The 11530-nt window shown below is 37.3% G+C and overlaps 1 protein-coding gene across 1 annotated transcript in view; it reads left to right on the forward strand.

Moving 5' to 3' along the window:
* The window catches only part of LOC134347059 (trimeric intracellular cation channel type B-A-like), a 43102-nt gene extending 32161 nt beyond the window's left edge, over nt 1-10941 (forward strand). Inside the window, exons 5-6 of the mRNA XM_063049112.1 lie at nt 1009-1126; nt 8908-10941. Of these exons, the coding sequence (XP_062905182.1) occupies nt 1009-1126; nt 8908-9132 (343 nt within the window). The 3' untranslated portion in view covers nt 9133-10941. The remainder of the gene's footprint in view (nt 1-1008; nt 1127-8907) is intronic.
* Nucleotides 10942-11530: the final 589 nt, after the last annotated feature.

Here is an 11530-nt window from a genome sequence, read left to right on the forward strand (position 1 = left end):
ATAATTGGTGTAAAAAATTATATTGTACTAATCTAAGTCGAACATTTATTGTATTTGTCATACTGTCAAGACAGAGTCTTGACCAATTTGTTTCATCAATATTAATATTCAAATCTGTTTCCCATTTTTGCTTTGACTTATGGGTTCCTTGTTTAATTGTCTGTTCTTGAATCAAATTATACATACAAGAAATTTTTTTAATTTTCCCTTTTTGAATTAAAATTTCAATTTCATTAGGTTTTGGCAAAAACATTGTTTGACCCAGCTTACCTTTTAAGTAAGCCCTTAATTGAAAGTAACAAAAGAAAGTATTATTAGATATTTTATATTTATCCTTTAATTGTTCAAATGACATCAATATACCTCGTTCAAAACAATCTCCTATAAATTTAATCCCTTTTTGGTACCAATTATATAAAAGTTGATTGTCCATTGTAAAAGGAATAAGTCTGTTTTGAAACAAAGGTCTCCTTGCTAATAGAGATTTCTGTGTTAAAATGTATTTCTTTAGATTTTGTATATTTGCTACCTTTTTACAAAAAACATTCATTTATAGAGTCCCTGTCATCCATAGCTTTTTTGTGATTCTGGTCCTATGCATATATATTTTTCTAGGGTTAAGGGCATATTCCAGTATTATGTACAGTACAGTCAGAAAAATGTCTAGATACTTGCATGACATTTTTAAAAGAAACTTTGAACATTTACACTTCCTATTAAATCTCAAAGCTTAATCCAACAATAATGAAAGTCATGGGCAGTAGATAGCCTTAGGTTATACATGGATTTTTGAAAAATTAGCTGTGGCTTGCTACTGCTAGAGAAAAAAATGCTTATGGACTTTGGTGAAGAATAAGACCTAGTTCTACTATTTTTTTCAAAATATTGCTACTGCGTAACAAAATTAGTTGAGAATTTAACTTCTGAGTATTCTGAGTGTAGACTACATAATGGAAGAATAACTAAATGTTGTTAATTTGTATATTAATTATCCTGTTTCTATTTCAGTGCAACAAAAGTAACTCTGATAGGCGCTGTGCTCTTTACTTTGCAACAGATGAATTATCTGCCTATTACCAGACACAACCTGATCTTTTTGTACACTATGTTTGTAGTTTCAACAAAGGTATGTGAATGGTAGCAAATGTATTATTTTCCTTTTGCAGAATAAAGATATGGTAATGGAATTGTTGCTGATTCCTCATATTAACTTGTGTGAGACAATTTGTCATTTTTTTGTCTTCACTACTTTCATGTAAGTATATACAATGAACACAAGAATTATACATTTTCTATTCTTTTGAGACTGTGGGTCAGAAACAAACAATTTAAATGTGATGTCAGACTGGTGCTGAATGTTTTGAATTGCTCTATGCATAGTATTTGACAAATGTGGAAACTTCGGACTGAATTTTTTCTTTGCCTAGAACAATGAGAGAGATCTGGAACTTGAAGTTGGTATAAAAATATTATTTCATGAATATGATTTAGATGGAATAAATCAGTCATTTTCTCGTCTTGGAAAACCTTCAGCATAACAAAATATTTCTTTCCAAGGCACCTTTGGTTTGCTTTTAAGTTGGTTGTGATATAGAGTAAAATTCTTGATTGCTTGTTGCAATTGTAACTTTGGTGGTGCTGGACAAGCAGATTGCCCTCGCTGTGTATTTAATCCTATTTATACCCAACAATTTTTAATTTGCTCTGTTTTGTGTAGGGCAGTGGTTCCAAAACTTTTTTGGATTACCACCCCCTTGGCTCCCTGACCACATCCCCAATGCCCCCTCTCCCTTTCCAGTTATTACATGAAAGCTTTAAGGAATTCTGATTTGCGATCCACAGTGAAATACAATAGGAACTGCCAATTCAAAGTTGTGACAAATAATTGCAAAAGTTATTCAAATCTAAAATCAATTTAAAGCTAGAAATAAAATTATTTAATTCCAGCAAAACAGTTTTCATCAATTTTAGTGTGTATATCAGTAGTCCAACTATTCATACTTAATTGCTTTTTCACCTTTCAATATGATGGATGAGCTTGGTGCAGTGATATCAGCTTCTCAGCATTGTGATTAATGTCATGTAGAAGGAGTCTCAGATCCCCATGTTTGGTAATTTGCAGTCTGTTTCGTTACTTTGCAAACTATTGGAAAGGATCCTTAAGAATAGGATCAATGAGCACTTGGAGAAGTACAGTCTACTCAAGGATAGTCAACATGGCTTTGTGAAGGGAAGGTCGTATCTCACAAGCCTAATTGAGTTTTTTGAAGAGGTAACAAAAGAAGTTGCTGAGGCTGGGGTGGTAGATGTGGTCTACATGGATTTTAGCAAGGCATTTGACAAGGTCCCCCACGAGAGACTCATCCAGAAAGTCATGAGGCATGGGATCAGTGGAACCTTGGCTGTTCGGATAAAAAATTGGCTTAAAGGAAGAAAGAAGAGGGTAGTAGTGGAAGGAAAGTATTCTGCCTGGAAGTCAGTGACTAGTGGAGTGCCGCAAGGATCTGTCCTGGGACCCCTGCTCTTTGTGATTTTTATAAATGACCTGGATGAAGAGGCGGAAGGATGGGTGAGTAAGTTTGCAGACGACACGAAGATTGGAGGAGTTGTGGATGGAGCTTTAGGTTGTCGAAGGTTACAAGAGGATATAGACAGGATGCAGAGTGGGATAGAAAAGTGGCAGATGGAGTTCAATCCGAATAAGTGTGAGGTGATGCATTTTGGAAGGACAAACCAGAAGGCTGAGTACAGGGTTAATGGTTGGTTACTTAAGAGTGTGCATGAACAGAGGGACCTTGGGGTTCAAATCCATACATTCCTCAAGGTCGCTGCACAGGTTGATAGGATAGTTAAGAAGGCCTATGGGATGCTAGGCTTCATTAATAGGGGGACTGAGTTCAAGAGTAGAGAGGTCATGTTGCAACTCTACAAATCTCTGGTGAGACCACACTTAAGAATATTGTGTTCAGTTCTGGTCACCTCATTATAGGAAGGATATGGAAGCTATGGAGACGGTGCAGAGGAGATTTACTAGGATGTTGCCTGGATTGGAAAACAAGTCTAATAAGGCAAGGTTAGCAGAACTGGGGCATTTCTCTTTGGAGCATAGAAGGGTGAGAGGGGACTTGATAGAGGTTGACAAGATTATGAGAGCCATAGATAGTGTGGATAGCCATTACCTGTTTCCCAGGGCACGAATAGCAAACACCAGAGGGCATATGTACAAAGTTTAGGGGAGACGTCAGGGGTAAGTTTTTTACACAGAGGGTTGTGGGTGCCTGGAATGACTTGCCAGGGATGGTGGTGGAGGCTAAAACATTAGGGGTATTTAAGAGCCTCTTGGACAGGCATATGGATGAAAGGAAAATAGAGGGTTATGGGGTAGTGTGGGTTTAGTATGTTTTTTTTTAACTAAATATATGGGTTGGCACAACATCAAGGGCCTGTACTGTGCTGTAGTATTCTAGTGTCTAGTTTGAATGAAGTTGAACAACTGCACTGAAACCACACTCCACTAAATATCATGTTGTAAAGGCAATAAAGAATATCTTGATCTTTTCCCCCAGTTCAGGATAGCATTCAGAGATTTCTTTCTGCAACCATAAGTCTTGATATGATTTTTTTTGAACCTCTGCTTTGGCTCAGTTATTTTGTAGTGAGATCAGTTCTTTCTCTATGCTTCCTGTTGATTTCTCATTGTAAGTGTTCAGGAATGGATTTTATTTACCACTATACGGAAAGTATTTAATGATTTGTGCAGCTGATCACTTAAGTTGTTGCAACAAGATGTTGTCTGTGAATTGCATAGTGAATAGTAAATATGTTAGGTACAGCTTTTTCAAGGAAATAATAAGTTCAAGTGGTGTTCTGTCATTGATGGTGCTGCATCTGTTGCACAAGCAAGGATGCTGGTGACTGGACATCCTCCTCTTTAAAAATCCTGAAATTTTGACTTGCCCTTTACGTCTCTTTCTAGTTCCCTTACATATAACAACACTTCAACCATGCTTTCATCTTGAGGATGTGACTAAACACATTGATGAAGGAAGAGCAGTAGATGTAGTGTATAAGGATTTCAGCAAGGCATTTGAATAAGGTACCCCATGCAAGGCTTATTGAGAAAGTAAAGAGGCATGGTATCCAAGGGGACACTGCTTTGTGGATCCAGAACTGGCTTGCCCACAGAAGGCAAAGAGTGGTTATAGACAGGTCATATTCTGCATGGAGGTCGGTCACCAGTGGTGTGCCTCAGGGATCTGTTCTGGGACCCTTACTGTTTGTGATTTTTATAAATCGCCTGGATGAGGAAGTGGTGGGGTGGGTTAGTAAGTTTGCTGATGACACAAAGGTTGGAGGTATTGTGGATAGTGTGGAGGGCTGTCAGAGGTTACAGCGGGACGTTGATAGGACGCAAAACTGGGCTGAGGAGTGGCAGATGGCGTTCAACCTAGATAAGTGTGAATTGGTTCATTTTGGTAGGTCAAATATGATGGCAGAATATAGTATTAATGGTAAGACTCTTGGCAGTGTGGAGGATCAGAGGGATCTTGAGGTTTGAGTCCATAGGACGCTCAAAGCAGCTGCGCAAGTTGACTCTGTGGTTAAGAAGGCATACGGTGTATTGGCCTTCATCAGTCATGGAATCGAATTTAGGATCTGAGAGGTAATGCTGCAGCTATATAGGACCCTGGTCGGACCCCACTTGGAGTACTGTGCTAGGTTCTGGTCGCCTCACTACAGGAAGGATGTGGAAGCCATAGAAAGGGTGCAGAGGAGATTTACAAGGATGTTGCCTGGATTGGGGAGCATGCCTTATGAGAGTTGGTTGAGTGAACTTGGCCTTTTCTCCTTGGAGTGACGGAGGATGAGAGGTGACCTGATAGAGGTGTATAAGATGATGAGAGGCATTGATCGTGTGGATAGTCAGAGGCTTTTTCCCAGGGTTCAGATGGTTGCCACAAGAGGACACAGGTTTAAGGTGCTGGGGAGTAGGTACAGAGGAGATGTCAGGGTTAAGTTTTTTACTCGGAGAGTGGTGAGTGCGTGGAATGGGCTGCCGGCAACAGTGGTGGAGGCGGATACGATAGGGTCCTTTAAGAGACATTTAGATATGTACATGGAGCTTAGTAAAATAGAGGGCTATTGAAGTTAATAACTCATCTCCTTCTACCTTAGGCCACAAACTTATCAATCAGCCCTGATGAGTTACTAACTTCAAACTTTCTGCATAATCAAAGCGTTGAACTGCATGTGCATGTAACGAGAGCTGCATAACTCATCTCTTTCTACCTTAGGCTACAAACTTATCAATCACCCCTGCTGTGGACACTATCTGGAGGTCCAAGATCTGTATGCTCCACGAACGCTGGACTAAGTGTGTACATGTAGGAGGGGACTATGTTGAAAAATAAATGTGCTAGGTTTTCTAAAATTGACTCCTTTTCCCTTAGTCCACAAACTTATCAATCACCCCTGGTAATGCTATTTCTGTGGTGATGTGTAAAGTTTGGCCACTGTATTAGCCTTGGCACATATTTAGGATTTTTTTTTTGCAGTCTGTTTTCCTAACTTCAATTACATGGTTCAAAAGCAATAAATGCTGGGATCCTGTTTATTAGTAACCTCTGAAGGACAAGAAATAAAATGTGTGGGGAGAAAAAAGATTCCAAAATTCTAAGTAGTACTTTGATCTTTTATGATCAAGAAAATTCTGTTTTGAAGTTCAAATTAATCTTGAATTTGCTTGACTTACGATTTTTAAAAGAGGAAGCATAGCCTATTTTAGATCCATGAGTTTTTCACTCTGGCTCAGAACGTTACACTGAAGTGCCGAATGGATAACTGGGTCAACCTACTTCAGCTCTGCTACTGCGATTTTGTTGCTATCAGCTGTTCCATTATTTTTATGCTGTGGTGTCATTGTGTTTATTTCCCTGTAAATACAGTGGTGCTTCAAAAGGACAAAATGTGAATACAAAAAGAACATTTGAACCCTCTCATATTTAGCTGATTACATTGGCTTTCAAGAATTTAATTCAAATGTTATTGGGTTAAGACTATAAATGAATTTTTTATCAAAATTGATTGTGTGTTTAAGATGGTTGGAAGGAAGTCAAATTTACTTCCTTAACAAAGACTTCTCTTGATAATGTGAGTACAGTAAAAATAGGATATAAGTTATGAGTTTAAGTAACCAATCAAACAAATTTTTTTAGGAAGTAGTAACTCAAACTGCCTTGGCACAGCTTGGGTATGGGGCATTCTATTTGGACTGTTAGCTTTTTGTACATTCCAGAAACATTTTTTCAAGCTGATTTGAATGCAGGGTTTTCAGGAATGATCCAAGCAACTGAGGTGAAAACTAAGTATGATTGTGTCAATTTACAGATTTGACCAATGCCCAATCACCTAGACATTTACATGTTTTGGTGTGTTGTAATTTTGTATGGTGTTAGAAATAAAACTTTGCAGTGATTACACCATGATTCCAGGCACAATAAATAATGTTTCTACAAGATGAGTAGCAAATTAAAATTTAACTAACACTACTTAATTTTGTTTACCCTCATGTATAATGTGGTCTTTTGTGAGCAACACACAAAATGCTGGAAGAACTCAGCAGGCCAGGCTATGAAAAAGAGTACAGTCGACATTTCGGGCCAAGACCCTTTATCAGGACTGGAGGGAAAAAAAGGATGAGTCAGTAAGAAGGTGGGGGGAGGGAAAGAAGAAGCACAAGGTGATAGGTTAAGCCCCAGGTGGGAGGGGTTGAAGTAAAGAGCTGGAAAGTTGATTGACAAAAGAGACACAGGACTGGAGAAGAGGGAATCTGATAGGAGAAGACAGAAGGCCATGGATGAAAGAAAAAGGGGAGGAGCAGCAGAGAGGTGATGGGCGGGGGGGAAGCGCAGGTAAGGAGATGAGGTGAAAGATGGGAATGGGGATTGGTGAAGGAGGTGGGGGGGGCTTTACTGGAAATTGGAGATATTGATGTTCATGCAACGAAGTTGGAGGCTATCCAGAGTGTTACTTCATTGAGGCAGTAGAGGAGGCCATGGACTGACATGTTGGAATGGGAATAGAAAGTGGAATTTAAAATGGGTGGCCAATGGAAGATCCCGCTTTTTTTGGTGGATGGAATGTAAGTGCTTGGCGAACGTGCCCTATTTACATTGGAGACCCTCTCCTATCAGATTCCGCTTTCTCCTGCGTAATATCTCTTTCATCAAATAACTTGCCAGCTCTTTACTTCACCCCTTCCCCACCCTCCTGGTTTCACCTATCACCTTGCGTTTCTTCCTCCCACCCCAGCCACCACCTTACTGTTACTCCTTCCCCCCCCCCCACCCCCTATCCTTATGAAGGGTTTCAGCCCAAGTACGGAATATCAGTTGTACTCTTTTTCATAAATGCTGCCTGGCCTACTGAGTTCCTCCGGCATTGTGTGTGTGTGTGTGTGTGTTGCTTAGGTTTCCAGCAGCTGCAGATTTTCTCTTGTTTGTGGACAGTCTTTTGTGATGGGGGATTGTGATTGGAAGACTGAATATCTGACAAATCGTAAATACAAGGGATTCTGCAGGTGCTGGCAATCCAGAGTAATAAAATGCTGGAGGAACTCAGGGCAAGCAGCATCTATGGAGAGGAATAAAGAGATGATTTTTAGGCTGGTACCCCTCATCAGTACCTGATGAGGCCTGATGAAGGGTGTTGACCTGATTCCTCTCCATAGATGCTGCTTGGCCAACTGACTTCCTCCAACATTGTGTGTGTGGTGTGTATTATTCTTAAGTACCCATCTATATGATTTAAGCATTTTAAATCTTGAAAATTTTTGACATGATGTGTAAATGTTGAAAGTATTATACAACAAATAATGAGTGCATTTTCCCTAACTGCAACAAATACATGCAGAATAAGAAAATAAGAATTTTTAGTGCATTACATTTTTATTTCCTTAAACTGTATTACCTGCTATTTTTATATGTGCAATTGCATAGCCTATTATTGTCTGTTTTTGTTTCAGATTTATGGCAAGAATTTTTTTCAGTTGAATTCTTTTGTTAATTAAGATGTGAAGGTTTTGCTGTTGCATTGGTGGCAGTACACATTGCTGCTGAAGGGATGAAAAGAAGTTTTGAGACACTGAACTAGATAGAAATCTAGGATTTTCTTTTCCAATATAGATGAGTGAATTTATTTTCTCAGAACAATGTTACATTAAGTAAAACTAGCCTGTAAAAAGCATGGTGTCATCAGGACAGTGTGACCAAATTTTGTTTGTTAGTGGGGCCTTTGATGATGAAAACAAAGTTACTTTTATGAGCCCTTGGCAATGTTTCACGGAGTTTTTTTTAAATTCTACTGGCCTTTAATGCTATGCAATAAGTATAAATTGTATGTCTTTGCATTTTTTTCTGGATAATTTTGGTAAGGAAATGTGGCTTATATTTGCCTTCTCATGCTTGATTGTTAAATTGGATAGTAATCCCAGAAAGTTAACTGAAGTTGTTCTCAACCAATCCCAGCTCTTTGAGGGCTGTACTGTTCATTACCCAGGTAATGAGCAGGATTCTTCAATTAATCTGGTGTTGGTCAGCATATTAATCGCTGATAAGTAAAAATCAAATTCTTAATGTTGATTGCTTGGGGAAGAGTTTAAAAGCAATGTCTGTAAACTATGGCACTAATTTTGTCTGAACCTTTTGTTTATTTACATCATAATTGCCTTTTGAATGGTCTTTCACTGAAGAACAAGTTATTGCCAGTAAATAGAATACTGTTATAGCTGCTAGACAGCACTAATATTATATTGCATCCTTTTGCAGCTTGTCATATTTTTAATATTGGAGTTATCTTGGCTTTTCATAGGCCTGTACAATTTGGCCAATATATCACTTTGTATTTCAGGTTGCAATGGTGCTCTTTAATATTCATCTTTCACCTTTTGCACCAATGGAAGTTGCTTTGTACCGTATGGCTTTTAGTTGGCAATCCATTTCCTCTGAAAACAATTTTAAGACAGAAGCTTCAAACAAGGAAGAATTGCAGCGGAAAAGCTGCCCTGCTCCCCCAGGTTTTCCTTCTGAGGAAGCTGAAAATATCAAAAGAAGGAAGACGAAGAAGTCTGAATGAGAAACTCTTCAAGTTGAAAACTCAGGATTTTTTTTGTTGGACTTTTGTTCTGTTGAAAGCTTTTTCTGTGATGTCGTAAAATTAAGAAAGTCTTCGATAGCGGAAGTAATATGGGGAGTAATAATAGTCATCTGCAAAGTAAAATGGTCTTGGATATGAGTGAGAGGTACCATAAAATTCAGGTAGAAAACTATTGAAAGTAAATAGACTAAAGTTTATTTTAATAAAGTTGACTCTTGTTTTACTATGGGTTTAAGTAGGAAGTATATTTGATACCTGTGAACAATTTTGAAGTGCCCTTTGTGCAAATAAAATATTGCTGCAATTTTGTATTGATGCCAAGATTAAAATATTGTTTAAAGTTTATTGAATTCATGGAAGCCTTGTGCAGGGAATTCTGTTTATAAATTCTACAAGTGATAGCAAATACTGAAATTGTACATTCTACAAAAGGCAATACTTTAAGACAATTTGCTAAAACAAAGTTTTTAAACACCTGGAAATTAAAATTGCCTACTCTTAACCTAGTCACCTTTATCTGAAAACTGGCTCCATTGTTGTATTTTGACAGACCCAACCGGATTTCTATGAATGTAAAAGTATATGTTAGGTCTGTACTTCTGTATTGCTTGAGAATATTTTTCAACATGCTGTCCAATGATTTTTGACAGAGAAACTGTTGCTGGGTAATGTAGGAGGAAATGGATAAGAACAAATACAGGTGTTATTTCAGTTTGTATATTTGGATTTAAATAATATATTTAATGTGTTTTTTCTTCTAGTTTGTTCATTGTATTCAAAAGGAACTGTCAACATTTGTATTCCAGTTTTTGGCTTATCGTCCCATCAGTAATTTAATAGTAAACAAAATTTGTTCAGTAATAAGGTATAAGGCATAGCCAAAATGTTGAAATTTACACTTTGAATTCTTTAGTTATAGACGATAACTTTCAATGTTGTCATTTAATTAACTGTGAACTTGGGATTTGTTTATATGAGAAATGTATGTTCCCTGCACTATGAAATCATTTTATTTTGTTCATATGCAAAGTGAATTTATCCTCTTTGGCCATTGTTAGTTAACCATTTTTGTACCAATGATACAAAGCACATATTTTTGTGGTGCAGTTCTTGTTTGCTGTTTTTTTAAAATATACCAGTTTACAAAACATTTTGTAAGCCAGTAGGTATGACAGCAATATGAGGTAGAAAAATTGCTTTATAGTGTATTTTCGTACAATATAGTATGGAATTTGTCCAGAAACCTCTGACACGAGATTGACTCAATATTTTAAAGTGCAAAAAAAATCTGCAGATGCTGGAAATCTGAGATAAAAACAAAGTTCTGGAAATACTCAGCAGGATAGGTAGCGAGAATGATGTAGCATTTCAAGTTGATATCCTTACACTAAAACTCTTGAAAGATCTTTGATTTGAAAAAATTTGGGTTTTTTTTCTTCACAAAATGTTGCCTGGCATGCTGAGCATTTCCACATTCTGTTTTTATGTCTAGATTTATTCTCAAAATTTGATTATCTGTTCTAGTGTGAAGCATACCAAGTTGTTGTTCAAGATTAGGTTTAAATGCACAATGAAAATGTTTTCAGGAACCATCTTGCCTTATTAAACAAGATAATGAGTGATGAATTTGAGCAAGTATTGGCACTCATTTGTAAAGGAACATACTATCAGCATTCTACAGACTGATAACTTTTGTAATTTCTGGGTTAATAGTGATTTGAAATGTAACAACTTGAAGTGCAGATTCGCTGATGAATATGCAAATAAAATTCAAATTTCCTTTCTCTAGCTATGTATTTAATGGTGTTTTTTTAAAGAGATTTTCCCTTTCCTTTATGTTCTCTTTTTACTCTTGACATTCTTGTCTTTCCTACTTTCACTGGACTGCTTATCAGTCTGTCTTGTAGGGAGCAGAGATAAATTTAAAAAACACAATTTGTTCTATTAATTGTGTTGAAGAATCGTTATCATTCTGGCCTAAGATACACTGCTGCCTGTTGAAGAAGTGCTCTATGTTTCTAATGTTTCTGAACTTAGTGGTAATGTAAAGTAGGACAAACTTGGTAACAGTACTGATCTGTAAAACATGAGCTCTTACTTGACAGGATCTGTTTATTCTGAAAGGTGAGCCTAATAGGACCATTAGCCACCAACATATCACTAATGAATAAAATAACTTTTTTTAAAATTTGGGTTTCTGCTTCAGTTAGAACTTTGCTTTCATCCTTGTCTACTTTCATTATCTCCAGAGTGCACTAATGGTCAAGGAACAGCTTTGAAAAGATAACTGAATTTCCTTTTGGAGCTCTAGGTCATGTATTTTCTTCAATAATGAAGTTTTAGGTGATTTATTGATTCATGTTGCCCTTATTGGAAG

Source organism: Mobula hypostoma, chromosome 5, assembly GCF_963921235.1.
Source record: "Mobula hypostoma chromosome 5, sMobHyp1.1, whole genome shotgun sequence".
Classification (NCBI taxonomy): domain Eukaryota; kingdom Metazoa; phylum Chordata; class Chondrichthyes; order Myliobatiformes; family Myliobatidae; genus Mobula; species Mobula hypostoma.